This window comes from Chelonia mydas, chromosome 14 (assembly GCF_015237465.2).
Source record: "Chelonia mydas isolate rCheMyd1 chromosome 14, rCheMyd1.pri.v2, whole genome shotgun sequence".
Lineage (NCBI taxonomy): Eukaryota > Metazoa > Chordata > Testudines > Cheloniidae > Chelonia > Chelonia mydas.
Genome location: NC_051254.2, coordinates 20,586,988 through 20,608,644, shown reverse-complemented (window position 1 = coordinate 20,608,644; position 21,657 = coordinate 20,586,988). Strand labels below are relative to the sequence as shown.

Here is a 21,657-nt window from a genome sequence, read left to right as displayed (position 1 = left end):
AAAAAGAAGCGACTTCTGTGCTTGAAAACGTGTTTGGTGAAGAAGAAGTAGCTATCAAACGCTTAGGGTGAATTACAAGCTGGTTTTCCCCTAAATCTGCCTGAGCTTATGACAATAGAGAATTAGATGAACCTTTGGCTACCAAATCCACCTCTGGTTGGAGGCTGATATAAACACAGCGTGCAATGGACCAGTGGCTCCTGCGACTCGGGGAAGGGGGGTGGGGTATTCAGAGCCGCCCACGCCCCTCTCACTCCATTGGGTCGCCAGCAAGGGCTGCTCGACACGCGGCCCGCTCCAGAGTCCAGCCCCGGCTCTGCGCGCCGCATTCCCCTCGCTCAGGGGCGCGCCCCGCTCGCTGCCTTCGGAGAAGTTTTGCTCCAGCTCCACGTGTGGCAGCAGCTGGAGGCTAGAGGGGCGGTGACAGCAGCCCCGGAGCGCTCCCCCCCCCCCCCCCCGGCAGGTCTCGTCAGCCCAGGTGGCAACAGAGCGGAGCCAGAGGCTGCAGCCGGAGGAGGGAGGCGAAGCCGGGAGCCGGGAGCGGCTCTGTCCCGTTGGCTCGCAGCGATTCTCCCCTGCCGGGGGTGCGCAGCGGGTGGTGGGGCTGTGGCGAGCAGCTGCTTCAGTCGTGCAGACTGTGACACCCCCACCCCACTGCCAGGGGACTGGCCGGGCGGGGGCCGGCGATAGGTAGGACCGGGACCTGCGCTCCGGGACTCCGTTAGCGACTCGCCCTCCCCTGGGAGACGGGATCGGTTCGCGTCGGGGCTTCCCCTCCTGCGGGGCTTGGCAGGAGCCGCCTGCGGATGATGCCCCCCTGAAGCGTCGCCCTTAAGAGACCGGGGGTGGGGGGGAAACGGGGGACACAACCCGAGCCCCCTCCCAGCTCCAGCTCAGTGACAATGCGGCCCGGGGCAGCCCTGCGCCCCCCCGCTGGCTGCTGACTCCGGGGGCGGGGGGCATGGCACCTGCCTAGCATGGCCGGGGGGCCGGGCGGATGCCTCGGGCTAGCATGGCAGGGAACGGGCCGCCTGCTCCCGCCGCCTGCCCCGAGCCTCTGCCCCGCAGCGTCTTCAAGAAGTTCCTGCTGATGCTCATGTCCCTGCTCATGTCCCTCTACGTCTTCTACTGCCTGGCCGAGCGCTGCCCCAGCCTGCCCGGGCCCCTGCTGGCGGCCGCCCCGGAGCAGGCGGCGGGCGGCGGCGGGCCGCTGGAGCCGGGGTCCCCCTCGCTGGCCAGCTGGCCGCCGGCGGCCCGGAGGAAGCGGCCGAAGCAGCAGCAGCGGCGGCGGCCCGACGCGCCCGGCCGAGGCGCGGGGTCGGGCGGCGGCGGGGAGCCCCCGGGCACGCTGGCCCTGCTGCTGGGCGAGGGCAGCAAGCGGCTGCCGCAGGCCATCATCGTGGGCGTGAAGAAGGGCGGCACGCGGGCGCTGCTGGAGTTCCTGCGGGTGCACCCCGACGTGCGGGCAGCGGGGGCCGAGCCCCACTTCTTCGACCGCGGCTACGAGCGGGGCTTCGCCTGGTACAGGTACGGGACTGGGGCGGGAGCCGCTGCCCTCGCGGTTCGTCCGGGGCTGGGCGGGGGAGTTAGAGAGGTTCCCTGCTCCAGCCCTGATCCCCAAAGATACCCCATAGCCCTGATCCCCAGAGACACCCCATAGCCCTGATCACCATAGATCCCAGCCCCGATCCCCAAACACACCCCAGCCCTGATCCCCAAAGACCCCTCAGAGCCCCCAGCCCCGATCCCCAAAGACACCCCATAGCCCTGATCACCATAGATCCCAGCCCCGATCCCCAAACACACACCAGTCCTGATCCCCATAGCCCCTAGCCCCAAACACACCTCAGCCCTGATCCCCAGAGACCCCTGAGAGCCCCCAGCCCTGATCCCCAAAGACCCCCCATAGCCCTGATCCTCATAGCCCTGATCCCCATAGCTCCTAGCCCCGAACACACCTCAGCCCTGACCCTCAAAGGCCCTCACAGCACCGAACCCCATAGCCCCTCCCAGCCCTTCATCCCCATAGCCCGGATCCTCATACCCCCCATAGCCCTGATCCCCAGACACCCCCTTGCCCCGATCCCTATGGCTCCCTCACCCCTCCAGCCCACCAGCCCTGATCCCTGAAGACACCCTATAATCCCCAGTCCAACCCTGATCTGCAAAGACACTCCTCAGCCCATAGTGCTCCCTCCAGCCCTGATTCCCAAAGCCCTTCCCAGCCCTGATCCTCAAAGTTTCTTCTGCCTCTCCAACCTCCATAGCTTTCCCCACATCCCTTCCCAAATGCCTGCCAGGATCAGGTCATGCAACATGATCAGCAATGTCTCATTTGTCCACAGTTGCATCAGTGAAGGGGAAAGGGGGTGCGGGAGAGAAGAGGGGAACAGGACTCATCCTAACCCGGTCAGTGCAGGGGGAGCCCAGTGTGGGGAGGCCATAGCAAAAGTCATTTTATAAGGAGGGTTCCTCTCAGGGACAATCAGCTCTTGAACTGGGCTCCAAAGTTTTCAACCACCTATAGCATGTGATTTATTTAGTGACTGGCTCATTTTCTTTGTAAGGCTTCTTTAGTGATTAAAACAAACAAAAAAGCAAAAAATGCATCCGATGAAGTGGGCTGTAGCCTACGAAAGCTTATGCTCAAATAAATTGGTTAGTCTCTAAGGTGCCACAAGTACTCCTTTTCTTTTTGAAAAAAGCAATAGGTATTCATACCCCCCCCCCCCCCATTAAGGAAGGGAAGTACCATGTCAGGATGTTTAGGAAATTGTTGGGTGTTTTTAAGGTATATTTTGAAGGCTAAGGGCAAGTCTACACTACAAAACTAAGTTGACCTAAGTTACGACCAGGTACAGCCACTGCAGTAATTGAATCAGTTTTACATGTACACACTACGCTCCCTGTGTCTTCAGTGTGTGTCTTCACCAGGAGCTCTTGCACCGATTTAACTGCCAGAGTGGGGCATTGTGGGACAGTTTCTGAAAGGCAGCGGCAGTCAATGTAAGCAATGCAGTCAGTGACTACACTGACACTGCGTTGACCTAATTACATTAACGTAAATGCTACGCCGCTCGCAAAGATGGAGTTATTAAGTCAGTATAGTGGGTGAGTTCCGTCGGAGAGAGCTACATTTTAGTGTAGATGCTTACAGGGTTAGGCTGATGTCAACCTAGCTCTGTAGTGTAGACCAGGCATAAGCTGATAGCAAACTATATTTTGAAAGTCTGGCTCAAGGTACTATCAGTTGTGTTTTTCTGCTGTGATGATCTAAAAGACTTAACTCAGCATTTCACTTGATTTTTTTCTGTGTGTTTGCAACTTCCATGTACTTAACATCACACACACCATGGGATTACTCAAGTGTGTAAAATTGAGCAAGTTTGCAGGATCAGGGCCTAAATCACTATTTTCAGTGGAAATTTGGCTGATAATTTTAGATACCATCCTGATACGAACATTGCTTTAGATGATCTTTAAAAAAAGACTTGTTGCAAGAAAACTGAACTTTTTGTTTTTTAAAGAAGTCTCATTGTAGGAAAAATAAACTGCTTGTGGATGAAAGTAGATGAAAACTTAGCAATATGCTCCAGAGCCCTGTCTTTGTTCGATTTTTATTTTTTGTAAACTGCCTGGCTCATCTTTCTTTTTAAGAAAGAAAAATGTCATGCAGAGGAAAGCCTCAGAGTTCCCTTAAATTTGCTGTTGTATTTGTAAAATCGGGTAGTAATCCCTGTGAAAATGAGATAAGACTGTATTTTAAAGTGAGCAACTGACAGTGTAGAAATAGATATGTTATCAGGTATTACAAAATCAAGCAAATAAACAACCCCTAAGAATCTAGTCTTTAAAATATATTTCCTCCATTTAAGTATGAGGAAAGTTATAAGTTTCACTCATAATTTTGGGCAATCTGATGATAATAAAAATGTCAGTGGTAGTAATTATCCATAAATAGCCATGAACAAAGTCAGGAAAGAAAGCGAATGTTGTTAAAGTGTCTTTGTTTTAGCTTTCTGTTAAAGTAATTAATTTTTCATTTGCTGGAAAAGAAAGTAAGTGGGAGCCCTTGACAATGTGAAAACAGAAATTAAAGCCATAGGGCAATACTCCTCGTGTTATTAGTTAGATTTTTTTCTGATGTGTCGTAGTAATTTAAAGTTAATAAAGTTGTGTCCTCTGGCAAGTTCATATGAAAATGACTTGTTGGATCTAAGAATAGGTTGTCCTCCCTTTGCACAATAGAAATATTGAGGTTTTGCGTCCGGCAAACGAGCAAAAAAGAAGGGACTTGAAGTCACTCTAAAACTTGTATCTAATTGTCATTTAACTCTTACTAACATTTTAGTGGAAGGTGGTATTTGGTTAAAATTGTGATGACTATACTGAAATCAGCAATATCATCATACGGAAAGTCAGAGTCTAGCCCAAGCGTTTATGCAATGTATTTTTTGCAAAGGGAAGAGACCACTGTACGTCCATATATTGCACTGGATAGAATGCACCTTATTTTCTCAGATTGCAGGGTGTGTTTTTTCTGAGAATAAAGATTTCCTCTTGTGAGGGCTGAAGCTGTCTACAGAATGATATTTTTAGTGTGCGCTTATCCAATTTTCCATGCACTGACCCTCTATCAGAAAGGAAATATTAAAAACAAATCTGAAAACCTCAAGAACTTTAATCAACTCTTGACTTTGAAAAATAAACACATGGCTTTGGGAGAGGGTCTGCCATTATTTATAGTTGGTAATTCAGGAAATCTGTTTCTTTGACAATGGGTTCCTTGATTCATTGCAGAGGAGATGGCACTGTGGGTTGGCCTAATCCTGGAAATCTTGCCTGAGCAAGGAATGCAGAATCTGACCATTTGCCAGTGACATACATTATTGCACAATAGATTTCTTAGTGTCGGGGGTTTAATTTTCAAAGAGTTTGGGCTTGATCTGGTAGCTCTTGCCCATGTGAGTAGTTCCCCTTCAGGCTCTTCATGTAATCACCGTGTTTTACCATTTGATACTGGAGCGTTTACATTAATTGCTTCAGTTTGTTTGCTGTTTGATGTGTTGAGTTTCACTGTTTTGGTATTAGCTCTGTGGAGATTGAAGTACAGTGAGTTCTTTGTATGGGGCTATTCATGACTAGGGACCCAGTCCTGCAACCGTTATTCATGTGAGTAATCCTTACTAACATGTAGTTCCAGGAATCTCAGAGCTGCAGGATCAGAAAGTCGGTAATCACTTAAATGGCTCTGTTTTAAAACATTATTTAAAAAAATCTTTACATGCATTTGTCATGATCTTTGAGTTGAACTGAATACTGGGAATATCACCATATGTTTGCTAGTATCTCTTGATTGCTTGTCTTTGGAATCACCATCTTAGGTTTCAGATTTATTTTTATTTTCGAGCAGGCAGACTAAACAGCATCATTACAGGATATAAACATTTTAGTTCACTTTCTGTGGCCTTAGGGAACCTCCATGGGCACTGAATGCTTTATCTAAAAAGTAACAAAAAGGGCCAGGATCTTTACACTGAAATGGAAAAGCCTTTAAATAGTAATATTCATAGGTGTTTATTGACAGCAGCAGCTAAATAGCAGACTTAAGGGAAGAGAGAGGGGATCAGTGGATTTTACATGTTTCATGAAGTTGATGTGTTTGGATTCTTGAGAGATCATTCAAATTGGACTGTATATTGTCACCACAGTGCCCCTCACAGGCTGAGAAGAGAGAAGCAATGTTGATCACAGAGGAGATAAAGGGAGAATATCTATTTGGAATAAAAGATGAGCTTTAGTAGCTGTTGCATGTTATCATGAGATCCTTTTAATCGGGACGTCAGTGTTTGGAGAGGCCGATAACAGAAGTACAGCAAGATCAGACTCTTTTTTTTAACCGATGAATTAAATTGTAATACCTGTAGGATAGCAGACTCCTACGGCAAAGAACTTGTAGCAAAGCTCTGTGCTAATAAGTGAAAGTCTCAGCACCTACTGTGGTTCCAGACAATAAGTGAAACTGATCTAAAATGCTGTATGTTAAATCAAGTGGAATAATCACCTCTCCTCTTAGACTGCATTGCATCTGTTTAAAAGGCAGCTCACCTACAGTGAGGTTTATTTAAAAACAATCATGGTGATTTTATTTGGGAGGTGTGACACCTACATGGGCATTTGCATGAGGTTTGAATATCAAGGGAAGTTCAGTGCTTACAACAGCTTTCTCCATTTCAGTTTTGCGAGTACTTAGTTCATAAGGGAAGGAAGGAGGGGAAACAGCCCACAATGGTCTCATTGACTTTAAAACACAGAAATCTCTGCTCTGGTCCTGAACAAGTCTATTGAGTTGACAGAGTTCAATAGCAGGTGAGCCTGTGTTTTAATAGAGCTGAGCTACCATCCCCTCTACCCGGCACATGACTGTATGCAGCCTGGGGAAAACTTCAAGTCTATGGGGTGAATGCAATCGAGTAAGAAATGTCTGAAAGAAAAATACGTGTTTGTTGATGGTATTGTGAGCCTCACTGTTTCTCTCTGATCCTTTGTTAGCCGTGCACCGATTCAGTCGCCCGTTGGAATGTCATTATGCTGTCAGTCACACAGGGAACGTTTATTTCATATGTTTTAATCTCCCTGCCTTTGTAACACTGCTGCCAGTTGCACTAGAGAAAAGCTGAGCTAATGTCATTAGGCTACAGCATTCTGCAAGAGATGAAAGATTATTCAAGGTTTCTCTGTCAGGCTGGGAGTTTCCTCCCTGATGCCTCTAGACCTAGGAAGTTCCATGTCCTTGTATGAATATCCTCTTGGTTTTTTTCAAGGCAACCAGTAATGCATGAGGGTCAAAGTGAGCCGGGAGTTGTTCAGTTCCTGAAAAGAATGGCAGGAAAAGCAAGTTCATAGCAGCTGGGAGCAGCTGTAAAGGACCTTCTTGTGCAGTGAGTTTCCCAGCCCCTGTGCCTCAAGCCTCGATTCACACAAAGAGTCTGAAATGAAATCAGAGCCTCCGGGACTCTGGAGGTCAGCCACTATTGCGAGGTCGTATGGCCAGAGCTCATCTGGACAGCATAGTTCAGAGGAGAGGAGTGGGAGTCATTTGCCACTCGGCGAGAGACCAGAGGAGAGTATGCATTTTGGGTAGGGTTATGCGTGCACAGGGGGGAATGTTTTAAAAAGAACTAGCGCAATGAGTGAGAACTGCAAGCAGCCCAGATGGCCCAACCATCATGAGTAAAGTACTGCAGAGCAAAGTACTTGATGTAAACACCAAAAACCCTCTTCTCTCTAAGGGGAGATGCTTTAGCAATTGTGAGCCACAACTGTCCTCAGTCATAACTCTGTGCCTGGTAGGGGAGACTTTATGTACCGTACACATTTCCTCAGGGTAAGTGCGATTTTTCCCCTCCGTCATGCAGCTTGGTTGACAGAGTCTTTGGTTTCTAGATGTTGATGTGGTCCCCACAATACTGGAACTGTGAGCCTTTATATTGTTTGTATTCTCTGCGGGCAGATAATTATATTCAGGCATTCGCTTGATCTTAATTCTTTTGGTTTTTTAATTCCTGGTTTATATACCCCCCCCCTCCCCAGTGTGTGCTCGTTGTCGGAAGTTTTGCCGTTAAAGCAGATTTAAGCTTCCCAATCCTTGTGTTCAAGGACGGAGTCATTATTTTTTGGCTGGTTTTTCTATTCCAAGAGACGGTTTGTGATGGGGAGGCTGGAGTTCAGGAAAGCTCGTTTACATGAAGCCAGAGCTTTAAATGTTTTTGCGGGAGGCGCCTCGTTCTATGAACTCTGCTTCTCCCAAACACACTTGAATTGATGACAGCGTTGCATCCTGCTTATAGTGACTTTGCAACCTGCTTATAGTGAGCTTAGGCTGTGTAAGGAAGACAGTGGGAGAGAATGGGAGTCCTGAATTATGTATCTGTATTGCAGTAGGGCCTACAAACCCCAGTTATAGACCCATCGTACAAACAGAACAAAAAAAGGTCCCTGCCCCAAAGAGCTTACAATACAAGACAAGAGACAACCACTCAGACAGACAGGGGAGTGCAGTGAGACAGTGTTGGCCAGTATGATGGGCAGTGGTCCAAGCACGCCAGCTGCCTAACTTGTAGAGATTTGTGTAGGCCTCATGGCAAAGGAGAGTTTTGAGGAGACGTCTGAAGGAGGTTAGTAAGGTCGCTTTGCGGCTATTTAAAGGGAGCTTCTCCCTAGCCTGGGGGTCAGCCTGGGGGACAGCACAAAGGAGCTTGTTTGAAAATTTTACTAGTGGGTGATGGAAGCTGGCATCATCAAATGCAGCATAAGATGATGAATGGAGTCAGAGGGGGAAATGTTGTTCAGTGTTTCAGGTGCTCGCCTGGTCTCAGGGGACCAGGTTCAGTTCCCTGCTCTACCACAGACTTCCTGTTTGACCTTGGGCAAGTCGCTTAGCTGTTCCGTGCCACAGTTTCCCACCTGTACCGTGGGGATAATAGGCCTGCCCTGTCTCACAGGGGTATTATGAGGATAAACACCTAAAGATTGTGAGGTGCTCAGATACTGTGGTAACAGGGGCAGGGTCATAGACATACCTAAAATAGATAATCTGGTAATTGGAGTTCCTGTTACAAACTGACCATCAGGTTAGTGTGATATTTATCTGTGGGCAAAACACCTTCACTGTGAGGAAAACCCTACACGTGCTGCTGGGCCTGCGGGCACGGGGTTGGGGCCGGAGAGCTGTGCAAAAGGGATTACCTCGCACATGATGCAGGGCTCCATGTCCTTTACAGGGCCAGATTCACCTGTATGTTCCAGCTGCTTTGCGCCACTCTTAAGATACAAAGCAGCCATAAACCCCGCTCTGACTGTCCAGTTAAACCAGATTTGTGGCTGCTTTGCATCACCGGAGTATGCCAGTGAACTTGGCCCCCCTTCACAATGTTATCTGCGTGGAATGTCTTGATCAGGGCAAAGGCTGACTAGTTAAGAGAGTGAATAGACAAGTCCTCAGAGAAAGCTGAAAGAGACAAGTCCCTTCTATCACAATCTGCTCCACAGCCTTGTTTCTTATGTCTGCACAATCTGAGATTGCTTGGGAGCTAGCTTTTTTCACCTCTCTTCACTATGCGATGTAGAGCGCCATCTAGTGTATACACATGGGGGAAGATTAAAAAAGCAACATCGATTCCACATACCCAGCACCCAGTGGGACCCAAACTTATTTTGGGTGGATAATTTTTTAGGGATAAACCAAAGGGGTTTTGTTTTGTTTTGTTCTGCTATTTTCAAATAAATATCATCTTTGATTTCTTGCCTGTGGGGAGGCTGAAAATATACGGGGTTCCTTTAATTTCTAGGCATTTGGGATAACTCATCGTTTTGAGCAGGAGGAGGTCTGTGACAGGGCCAGGTTTTCAAAAGGGCCCAGTTCCCATTTAGGCACCAGAATAAGCAGTCAGATGTTTTTAAGTGCCCTGCAGCCAATAACTCCCACCGTGACCCTTACAACCAGGCTTTCAGTGCGGGGCTGGGAGCTCTTTCAGAAGCGTGGCCTCACATCTGGCTGCCTAAATTGGAGTGGAGCTCTCTTGAAGAATTAACCCTGTTTGTGGGTGCTGAGCAGTATTGAGAATCTGGCTCTGTACATCAAAGACTTCCTAGGCAAAACTCCCAAGGCCCAGTCTCATGGAAATCACTGCTGAAACGCCATGTGGCTGTCATGAGAGAGGATTAAGCCCATTTTCCTGCAGTAAAGACTGAGGGTACATCTACACAGCAGCAGGGCCGTGTAATTTCCAGCTTGGGTAGATGTGCACGCGCTAGCTCTGCTGAAGCTAGTGCCGAAAAACAGCAGTGTGGTCGCAATGACATGGGTGGCAGCTTGAGCTAACCACCGGAGAATGTACCTTGGGGGCTGGGCAGGATTGTATTCAGACAGCTAGCCTGAGGGTATGTCTTCACTATGGAGATAGCTGCGTATACTCTGGAGGCTGTGTCCACATAGCTGCATTGGTCAGTTCCCAGCTGCTGCATAGACATACCCTGAGTGGCACATTTTAAAGGCATGCACGAAGCCAGCATAACAGTGATACGCTTACCTCCATTTTTAATAAGTAGCTGGTGCTATCTTTGATCTTGCAAACTCTTACTTACACAGATATCCCATACATAGGCCAGTAGTGCTGCTGCCTTTGGGGGGACTTTTGTGAGTAATTGTATTGAGTCTTTGGTCCCTGGGTAGAAACCTGGCTCCATTGAGACAGTGACAAAACTCCTATTCACTTCACTAGAGCCAGGATTTCATCCCCATATCTTTTGAAGCATAATAAGAAATTAGGCATATGGGAGTAGTTAGTTTCTTTCCAAAGTGCTCAGAAGAGGGAACAAGCGATGAGAAAACCTGAGAATAAAAATGTTCTCCAGTCTCTCTCTCATGTACACATTAACACTTCTTAGCTACTAATTACACTTTTCTTTCCCTTGAGAATATCGGAGTAACCCAAACTGTTTGCATGCTGAAAGGGGGTAAGGGGAGAAGAGGTGATTGTTATGGTCATAAATCTTTGCAAATTCTCATTAAGTACCTTTATTATGGAAGGGAAGTGGATTAGGTTGCAGCTGTAGTTACATTCCTGGGGCCAACCCTGTAACACTTTCTCATATAAGGAGCCCAAAGTAAATCAGTGAGACTATTTATGAGAGTAAGGGCTGCAGGATTGGGCTCTTGCAGTTTACTGCTATGTTCACTAGCTTCCTTACCCCAGATACAGTTGTTTCCAGCCCTCTTGGCGCTAATCTGCCTTCAGGGAAATTCAGTAGCTATGCAGAGATTTCATACAGTGTGTAAACTGAGGGACCTGATCCTGCAAGCCTGACTCTTGTGAGGAGTCCTTACTCTTATGAGTAAGTCTATTGGCTTCAGTGGGGTCTCCTCATGCAAGTAAGCTCTGCAGGATCAGGGGTCTAATTATTCTTAGTGTTTCTGTTTCATCAAATGTGTGATTCTGCAAGAAGAAAGATACATATTTTTGTTCCTGCTGAGGTCATTGCTTTCTTTTCTTTGTGGAGAAGTTCATAAAATAATGTTCCTGTTGCAGCACCATCTGTTGCAATGATACCATCTAAAGTTCCCCCAGTCTCCCGCATTCTACAAATCTTGTTACTGGTTTAGTAATACAGCCTAGGACACTGCAAAAAGAAAATTCCCCACTTCACCCTGTGGGATGCTTTGGAAGCCAGAGAGAGGCTGAATTCATTTGGCATTGATTTGTTGTTTAGGTGTTGTACTGAGATGTGAAGGTCCGCACCTCCACGTGAAAGTAGGGAAAGGGGAAACTGGTGGCAGCATTGTAGAACTCTGCAGATCTTATGCGGCCTGTTATCTGCATCTTTATGTGCCCAGCTCTAAACTGTAAATCAGGATCTGAATGATCAGGCTGAATTTTCAGTGTGACGGGCCTGATCTAACTCCCACTGAAGTCTGGGGGGAATCTTCCCATTGATTTTGATGGAAATTTCATGAATCAGGGCCCACAGAATCATAGAAATCATAGAATTGTAGGACTGGAAAGGACCGTGAGAGGTCATCTAGTCCAGTCCCCTGCACTGAGGCAGGACTAAGAATTAGCTAGACCATCCGTGACAGGTGTTTGTCTAATCTGCTCTTTAAAACCTTAAAAAAACATGCTGAAGAACTACTTGCTTTAACTCCCTCCATGGCATATGCCTTTTAAATACTTGCCTCCAGCCGCAATTTCAGTTAAGTATAACACCTGGTAATAAAGGATTTCAGTTTTTAAAGGGTTTTTCTAATTTCGTCATTAATACAAACACATTCTTCCAATGTTTCTTCGAACACAATGTGTTTTGTTTCTAACCTCTGCCCCAGTCTCTCTCTATATAAACCAGTTCACTGCAGCAGGGATATTTAAATGAGATTTACACTGTGTAGGATTCATGGGTTTCTTGCTTTCTTCGATCTTTTGATCTTCCTAATCGGTGGGGGGAAACATTTTATAAAGCCTATTTGCAATGTTAAAATTCAGGTGCTTAAAACCCAAGTTCCTCCTCTTCTAATTGTAGCAAAAGCTTGTAGTATTTCATTATTTCATAGCTTCAGTGTTTTTGGTTTATTTTCTTCCTGAATCGTTAAGTTCCTATAATGGTCTCTAGGAAGCAGGAGGGGTTCTGTCAGGTTTAAGGAAGTGGCATGCGTTCTAGCTTGACCCACATGCTGTTCACCTATTGAAGTAAAATGGGGCTTTGCTTGGATAGAACCCAAATCTGAAAGGCCATATTCGGGCTGGCTGTGTGCACCACACAAAACCAGGCAGGAAACTGCATGGTGGAAAATGTCCAGCTGGAATTCTGGCTGAAGAGCTTCAGAGGGGCTGTGTCTCAGGTCCTCCATAACAAGAACCACAGAGCTTCATTCTGGGCTAGGGCCTCATGCGCAGGGGGGCATGGTCTGTGTAAGCACACTCCCTTGAAGTGACAAGATCTGTGCATAGGGAAATGGGGCGGGTGACATATTAATGCTTCTTTCGCAGCATAGTCTCTGTGGGCCAGGCTCTCTGTTCAGCCACATTCCTGCAATCTCTCTGGCTACAAATGTGCACCCTAACTCATAATGCTACGTACTCCATTTTAGACTTAAAGGGAACGACAAAGGTTTTCGATGGATTAATTCCCCCAGGAGGAGTATTATTGATGAATAAACACCAAGGCTAGCTAAAACTTTTACCACATTGAAAGTCTGTTGGTTGTAAAGAGGCACCGTCGCGTGGTTTGGATTCCAAGGTTAGCTGGTTTGAGGTTTTTTAATAGTTGTTACACTAATCTAATAATGAACAGAAAAGTACCTGGACCAAATTGTCCAGTCTTTCCAGTCAATCAAAACATCCATTGATTTCAAGCTCAGGGGAGTTCCTCCATGCAGACACCATTCATCAAAGGCTTTGTTGGGGCAAGTACATGGGAAAGGGTCTGGTGGGCTGAGGGTTTGATTTCAGTGAGAGTTTTGCTTACCCTGGGATTTCAGTTTGGCTCTTTGTGATACGGTTTGTTTTTTTCCTTCATTTCAATAAGAAGGATTTTGATTGTAATGTTTAAAGATATTCCTCTGCGGTGTGGGACAGTCAAACCCCACATCACTGGGGAGAGCTAGTGGAAAAACGTTCAGCAGAACAGTTGTTCATTGGAAAAGGCAGCTTCATTGACATTGAACGATTTTGTGGGAACGTGTTGATTGATTTTCAATGACATTATTGATGGAAAAGTGTTGAAACAAATCATTTTGACGTTTGTGTTTTGATAATGTAAAAAACATTTTGTTTCAGCTGTATCATTCCATTTTGTTTCATTTCAACTTTGATATTATCTTAATTTCAGTTTTATTGAATATGATATAATATACTGTTTCGTACCATAATGTTTCAACATTATCAAACTGAACTGTTTTGATTGGGCCCAGATTGCAGTTTTTTGATGTTTCTGTTCCCTGAGAAATGTTGACTTTTTGTTCCAATTTTGAACAAATATAAATTTTGAACTGTTGGACTTTCCCGCAGGACAGAAATACCGGTTTCTGACGAGCTGTAATACCGTGGTTGCGAAGGAAGACCAGGACATGAAATTGAGGACTATAAAGAGCAATGCCAACCACTTTGGCTTTACTGTCCAGTCAGTGCAAAATGTTGAATGTCAACAAACCCACATATACTAGTGAATGGGATGTTTTAAAGCCCTTTCAGATTTAATGAACTGCAGTACCCTGGGGTCAGGTAGGGTATTGTTTTTCTTCTATATGGGGACAAATTCTCCCAGTCTGCAGACTGTCCCACTGGATACAAGGGCCAGTTTCTGGTCACAAAGGGCCCACCCCAACTTCCAGTGAAGTTAATGGAAAGAATCCTGTTGACTTTGGTGGTTGTTGGGTTGGGCTGGAGTCTATCGTCTCCTCTGGGAGCAGTGGTGTTTAGGTCCCTGGAGCCTGTGCCCCGCCATCGCAAGATGAACGGAGATCCACGTGGAAAACCTTCAGACTGCGGGGACATCCAGGGTGAGGACTGACTCCTATGTGCTGTTCCCCACTGTCTACATTGCTTTCCTGACCTGTTCCTAACCCCTCTGCAGTGGGCAGGTGGCACAGAGCTGGAAAGGGACAGCATTAACTCCTAGAAAGGAGTTTTCCCGGAGGATGGTGCTGTGTGGAGTTCTTTTTGTTCTGTGTTTGTATAACACGTAACCCAGTAGAGTCCTGATCCACAACTGGGGCTCCTGGGAGCTACCACAATAGAAAAAATAAGTAATAACTATAGTGGCATGTTAAACTTTGTGCAGGAACCTGGAAATCTGTTTCCACCCTCCTTTAACAACGATAATGACTTTCCCATTGCAGATAATACTTTGTCCTTTAGATGTTCAAAGTACCACATGGACATTGACTAATGAATCCTCACAGCACCCATCAGGTAGCTGGATTATCATCATCCCCATTTTACAGATGGGCACACTGAGGCAGAAATGTACCTTGACTTGCCCACAGTCACCCAGTGAGTCAGTAGCAGAGCCGGGATTGCAATTCAGGACCTCTTGATGCCCAGTTCTGTGTTGCCACTTGTTGTTCTCTTGTCATTGTGATGGGTTAGGAGAGCACCAAGGAAAATCCAGGTACAAGAAGTGGTGGTGGGGTTCTGTTGGGCCAGGAATTTCCAGCATGGTGCTCCCAGTGTGTTGTCAGAGGTGCCACCTTTCATTCTACACGTGAAATTGTGGTCCTTACGCTTGAGGTCGTTCAAAGTTCTCCTGACTCTTTTTACACGGTGTCACTCCTGTCATCCTGGCTGAGTGCCAACTCAGGTAATTCTAGTCTCCATCCCTAAAAATTGACCTGGCGGTTTCAATTGGCTATGATATCCCTTATTCCCCTTTCACAAACTGATGGGCAGTGTGTTATTGGCATCGACTGATTGCTGGATTCCAGCCCAGAACTGGTTGAATTTCAGTGGTGGGGAAGTGATCCTTTGCCTATAATCTGAAAAACAACGTGGGATCCTTGCGTATGAAAAGCACTATGCAGTGGCAAGGGATGTTGATAATGTTCTAGCCAAGCCCTGGCCTCTCATACGGCGTGAATATTAATATTTATTTACAGCCATTTCCATGGCTTTTCTCAGTGTAGCGTCTGAATGTCTGTGACTGTTAAACAATCAGGACAGTTTACCTCCTCCAGAAGAAAGAACTAAAGCCAGCTGTCGCATGCTGAGCGCTCAGTGCTATCTCCACTGCATCTGTTGTTGTATTGGGCCACAAAAGCAGGTTGGTCTTTCAACTCTGATCACACGGTGAATGGGCATTGGCTATATGTGCCACTTGTATAGCTGGGGACGACATGTCTTATGGCTTTAGCAGGCCACCTAGGGCACATCTGAATCTCTTTGTCGAGCTGCAGCCGCTGGGTCACTGATTTTATGTATATATATTGCATTAGCACTAGAAGGCCCCAGGTGAGATCGGGGCCCGATTGTGCTAGGTGCTGTGTAGACATATAGAAAGATGCGGGGTGGGGAAGGCTGGTCAGGTTGGATGCGGGGGACACGAAGGGGAGTGAGAGAGGGCAAGGGGAATGGGAGGAGAAGGGCAATGAGGAGGGGGGTGGGGTAAAGGGGAACCAACAGCCAATGGCGATACAGAAAAGGAGGGGTGGAAATCCAGAGTCTTGATTTTACGAGCTGAGGGGCAGGGCTAGCAGGGGGCGGTGAGAGCTCCTCCTGGCCCCTGCACCCCATGTGGAGAGGAGGCCACTGAGCCCGGTGCTATGGGTTTGTGGGTGGGGGTGGTACAGGAGGGCTCCATGCCCTTGCTGTTGCTAGCTGCTTGGGAAAGGCACTCTGGGAGTCTGGGGATTTCCATGGCCTGCCGCTGGCAGGCTCCTGAAGGCTGCTGCATTTTCAGACAGGCCTCGAAACAGGGAATTTGGGAGCCCACATGTCCAGACGCAGAGTGTGAAGCGGACACTTCCAGCCTGGGTGACTGGGGTGGGGATTAGGGAAAGGACAAATCCAGAACCTTTTGGAGCAAGAGAGAGGAGCGTTTCCCTCACCCGGAGAGATCCTCTCTCTGGCATCCCCTCCTGGCCATGCCAGATGAGAGAGGCAGCCAGACCCCTTGCTTGGAAAAGGCCAGAGCAAAGAAAACAAAATCCTAGCCACACACATCACATTCTTCATCACAAATGCCCTGTGCTTGCTGTGACGGGTCGGACCCCTCCCACCCACGTCTAGGGTGCCACCTGATGTGCTGGGGTCCCACTGAGCCCACCCGTTCCACCAGCCTAGGATTCCTCACCTGTCCTTGCTGTGCCAGGCCCTCAAGCCTTCTCTGGCACACACACACGGGTAAGGCCACACCCAGCTCCGGACACAGACTGAAATCAGCTCTTGGGATTTACCCAGCACTTACGTGCACACCTCCTTTGGGGTGTAAACCCAAAATAATATTGTCTTGCGCTGTGTAGAGAGATCTGTACCACGCAAGCTCATAAAAATCACCCCCTCCCTCAATGTGGAGGGAGGTATGCACGGCTTTTTGTCCCCCCTCCCCACTCAATATGAATTGCACAAACTGGGTTACGGAATAAACAAAAACAAGTTTATTAACAACAGAAGGTAAATTTTAAGTGATTATAAGGGATAGCAAACAGAACAAAGCAGATTACTGAGCAAATAAAATAAAAAACACAACCTAAACTTAATTCACTAAAGGAATAGGTTACAAATAGTAATTTCTCACCCTAAATGTTGTTTTGGGCAGATTGCAGAGTTTCTACAGCTTAGAGTTCTATTTATTTCTCTTCACAGGCTAGACCCCTGTCTCAGCCTGGATTCAGCCCTTGCCTTTCCCTAGCTTAGTTCCTTTGTTTCTTCAGGTGCTTTCAGCAGTCTTCCTTCTTGGGCGGGGAGACAATGGAGAAGAGCCCTGATTGACTCACTTCCCAGCCTTAAATAGGATTTACACAAGGTGGGAATCCTTTGTTTCCAGTGGAAAAATACCAGCAGTGTCCCAAGTGGTACTCCATACCAGGTGACATTATCACATGGCCTTGCAGTGTTAAAGCCACTGTGAGACAAAGCGCCCCAGCACCTCTACACTTGGCAGTTCATAGCCCCAGCACTTGCCATGTCAGTTATGAAAGTAAAAAAATTGCTTGAGCCCCAGCACCTCTTCCATTACAAATTAAACACTGCTGCAGAGCTACCAGTGAGTGCATGGTTGGAGCATGAGGAGCAGCGGCTCGGAGCTAAGAAGTATTTGCAGAAGATCTCAGTGAGGTGGGACTTCATGTTGCAGTGCATCAGTGGCCCACCTAGTCCAATGTCCTCTCTTCTACAGCACCCTGCACAGGCTGTTTCAGAGGAAGACGTTGAGACTCATTCCCATTTCACTCTGCACCAGGTCTATTTGTGCAGTAAAATACCATGGGGCAGCATTTCCACTGATCCACCTGGCGATCCGTGTGTTCACGATCTGCTTGTGCCATTATGCTGAGAGCCCAAGCATCTCAGCACTATTCCCCCCAGCTCATCCCTACTGAGTTAATTATTGCTGTGCCTGACACATGTAGGGAGAGGAAAGTGCATTATCTGGGGCTCTGTAGGGGATCAGTAAGGAAAGCATGAGTGTTCTCCTGTGCCCTTTGACAACAGAGAGTCTGCCAGTGTTTGTCATTAGACAAATGCCTCCCTCTTGCTCTCTGTGTACTCAAGTAACTGGCCATTATCTCCTTTAATCCTTGTAATAATGGTGTCAGGGTGTCAAGGAGTCTCCATTGCACAGGAGCCATTGAGAGAGGGGAAAAAAGCTGGATTGTGTTTTTGAAAAGGCCTGAGAGAGTGAGAGACATGCAATTAGCCAGGGAGAGCCGCTGCAGTAGATTTAAAGAGGGAATGCAAAGCTATCCAGGCCCAACTCCTGCTCCCATTGCTTTCAACACAACAGTTGTCAGTGGAAACAGAATTGGGCCCTCAATCGCTGCTATTAAATTGCAAATAATTTCCTGCGAGGGGGTGAATTTTCCAGTAGGCATATGAGACATTTGAAGGTTTTAGGGGGAAGGAGAGAACTGTGCACTGCACCCACGTTCCAGGGTCACGCTAGTATTAATGAAAACCTCACACCGAATAGCTTCCTCCTCCAGTACTCTCAAGAGGCTGTGTTCTGCAGTCCTTACTCAGTAATAATTCCTGATAAATCTTGTTGGGGTTGGGCCTAAGGATTTGTCTGTTAAGAACCTGTCCACGGGTGTAACTACATCAGTTTAGTTACCCTGAATCAAACTGCTAATGGAGCGGTTAAACTAATTAAACTAAACTGGTTTCAGCCCCGTTTTACCCTAGTGCAGTATATTTGCACTGGTGTAAATAAAGCCGTTCAGTTACCTCAAGGCACGCTTTCTTAATATAGACAAGGTCTGAGTCAGGACCGCTGTTTCCCAATCGGAGAAACTGAATAACAATATAGATCTTCAAATCCTGTGATCTGGCGGGGAACAGGAAGCAAGGTGAAATGACCTAAATAACAAATTATTCATTGTGAATTACTCACTCGGTTCTAGTTATCAGGCCAAAGTCAGAGAACACTGGAAAAAAAATGTCATGTAGCTCTCATCTTAGTGAGGTGAAAGCCAGGGCACCAGCCAGATAAGTAATCACGATAGACACTAAGGGTACGCCTACACAGCAGAAAAAGGCCCGCAGCAGTGAGTTTCAGGGTATGTCTACACATTAAAAACCCACGGCTGGCCCATGCCAGCTGACTCGGGCTCGCAGGGCTTGGGCTAAGAGGCTGTTTAATTGCGGTGTAGACAGTTGGGCTTGGGATGGAGCCTGGGCTTCAGGACCCTGCGAGGTGGGAGGGTCCCAGAGCTCAGGCTGCAGTTTGAGCCTGAACATCTACACTGCTATTAAACAGCCCCGCGAGCACGGGTCAGCCATGGGTGTCTAATTACAGTGTAGACACACCCTCAGAGCCCAGGTCAACTGACTTAGGCTCATGCTGTGGGGCTAAAATTAGCTGTGTAGATGTTGAGGCTTGAGTTGGGGACCAGGTTCCACGACACTCTCCCTTCACAGGGCTCCAACCGGAGTCCAAGTGTCTACACTGCTCTTTTTAGCCCTGTAGCGAGAGCCCTGCAAGCCCGAGTCAGTTGCCCCCCTGGACTCTGAAGCTCGCTGCTGTGGGTTTTTTTGCCGTGTAGATGTGCCCTAAGAAAAGGGTCCGTTATTACATTAGACTTAATTATTGCTGGATAAATACTGGAGAATAACTTTCAGCAAATGTCATTTCAGGGTTTGGGGTTTTTTTAGTTACTTGAATTTGCTTTGTGTCCGCACCCCTTCCATGTCCGCTTTCCAGGAAGATTTCAGCAGGCTGGCAGGAATATCCCTGGGCACAGCAGATTTCAAAGGAGACCATAGTAGTTAGTTGCCCAGATCCCACTGAAATTTAATGGGAGTTGGACACTCAACTTCCTGACGCTCTTTGGAAAAACTCCCAGTCTCTGCTTGTGTCAGTTCCTTCTAGATTTGTTTTCCCCCAAACTTAAAATGTGATGTCAGATTTGGCTTTCACTCTTCAAATCATGGACACTGATGATCTGTACACAGGTAACATACAGGTGTTCCAACTTGCCATTGCTTTGTAGATCTGCTAGGACTGTATTAATTTACAAAGAAGAATAAGCCCAATAAGTGTAGGCCTCATTCATGGTGTCTTTTAGTGTAAATAAGGTACATTACACCTGTTCCAAAGCCGAGATGGTCTGCTAGTTCCCTCTATTTCTGTCTGTTAGGGATGGCTGAAAAGCAACATGGGCCCCAGGCTAAGCTTTGGGGCATCTGCCTGATCCAGCAAAGCAACAAGGAAATCTGCACTGCAAGACGTTGTGGAAAGAGGTCTCCTAGAAAAAAGAGAAGCATTATTCTTAATAGAAGGGCTGGGTGTTTGTGCACATAGATACATTTTAGGGATGGGGGAAAACTTGGTCAAAACTGTTTTTTGATGAAAAATTGGGTTTTTGACTAAATGAAAATTGTTCCTCAAAGTATCCTCTTTCCACAGAAAAGCCGAATGCCTGAAAAAGGTTTTATTTTGTGTGAAAATCAAAATATTTTGATTCTGATTGGCTGCTAGAGTACCTCATGGGAGATATATTTCAGTTGCCTCCTGGGATGTCATCCCCTCTGATACACCACGACCATAGGATTCCCATGATGCACCTCCTGCCCTCACCAAGAGGGGAGACCATGGTGCATCATGGGAGACATAGTCTGACCAGGGAGCCCAGCCTGTAGAGGATTGTGGGAGCCTGAGGCACCCAAACAAAAGTTCCCAAGAGGCACCAGGGCAGCATTTCTGAATTAAAATATTTTGTTTTTTTATTTTTTGCTGAAAAGTGAAAATTGTCTGTAGACTTTCCCTCCCCCATTTCCCAACTAGCTCTAATATATGTATATACACCTGTGTGTGTGTGTACGCATGCACAGACACACAGCTCTCCTCTGCTGTGAAGCCTACAAAATATAACAATGGTTAAGCCATTAAGTGCTGGGTCCACTATCGTCTCATTGCTATCTACTGCTCCCCTGTCTGTCTGTCTGTATTCATCTGTTGTCTCTTGTCTTATACTTAGATGGTAAGTTCCTTGGGGCAGGGAATGTCTTTGTGTCCAAAACCCAGTACAGTACCTAGCATGATTGGGGCTCTCTAGGTGCTACGGCAATACAAATAATAAATAATTATATATTATACATAGATACATGCTATCCATAGAAGCAGTGTGGCCTAATGGATAGATAGAACCCTGGCTTGGGATTCAAGAGACCAGGGTTCTTATTGGCCATCTGGGTGACCTTGGGCAAGTAATTTTAACCACCTTGTGCCTCAGTTTCTCCAGCTGTAAAATGGGGATAATGATGCTGACCTCCTTTGTAAATTGCTATGAGACCTACTGATGAGAAGCACTATATGAGAGCTAGGTATTATCACAGAATCTAATATCCCTGTTATAGAATCTATATCAGTCTCAGCATGTATCGTTCAGGGAGCTTTGATTCCCTGGGTATAACGATATCTCTGTTATATATCTTAGATATCTCTGTTACGCTTGCTCAACAGCAGGGAGTGGTAGAATGGGAAGCGGGGAAGGGTGGGGTGAACAGTTTCTCTGGGTTCAAATGCCCACTTAAGTCACCAAGCAGAAAAGGCATTTCATCGTCGTCTTCACGTGTGCACGTACTAAAATCACCGTGCAGCTTTGCATGTTGTGCCTTTTGGAGGGGCGGGGGGAGGGACAGCTCAGTGGTTTGAGCATTGGCCTGCTAAACCCAGGGTTGTAAGTTCAATCCTTGAGGGGGCCATTTAGGGATCTGGGGCAAAAATTGGGGATTGGCCCTGCTTTGAGCAGGGGGTTGGACTAGATGACCTCCTGAGGTCCCTTCCAACCCTGATATTCTATGATTCTCTGAGGGCCAGCCGCTGGTCAAGAGAGGCCCGGCACCTCCAGATGATTCAGGTTAGGAGGGAGGTGCATTAGCAAAGGCCAATGGGTGGATCTTGTCCCATGCTCACTTCTGCAGCGCCTGGCTGCAGTCTGTGCTGAGGGCC

General features: G+C 47.0%; 1 protein-coding gene across 1 annotated transcript in view; it reads left to right on the top strand.

Annotated features, from left to right (window-relative positions):
* The first annotated feature begins 317 nt into the window (after positions 1–317).
* LOC102932558 (heparan sulfate glucosamine 3-O-sulfotransferase 3A1) overlaps positions 318–21,657 on the top strand; it is an 80,835-nt gene continuing 59,495 nt past the window's right edge. The window contains exon 1 of the mRNA XM_037914388.2: positions 318–1,527. Within this exon, the coding sequence (XP_037770316.2) occupies positions 998–1,527 (530 nt within the window). The 5' untranslated portion in view covers positions 318–997. The remainder of the gene's footprint in view (positions 1,528–21,657) is intronic.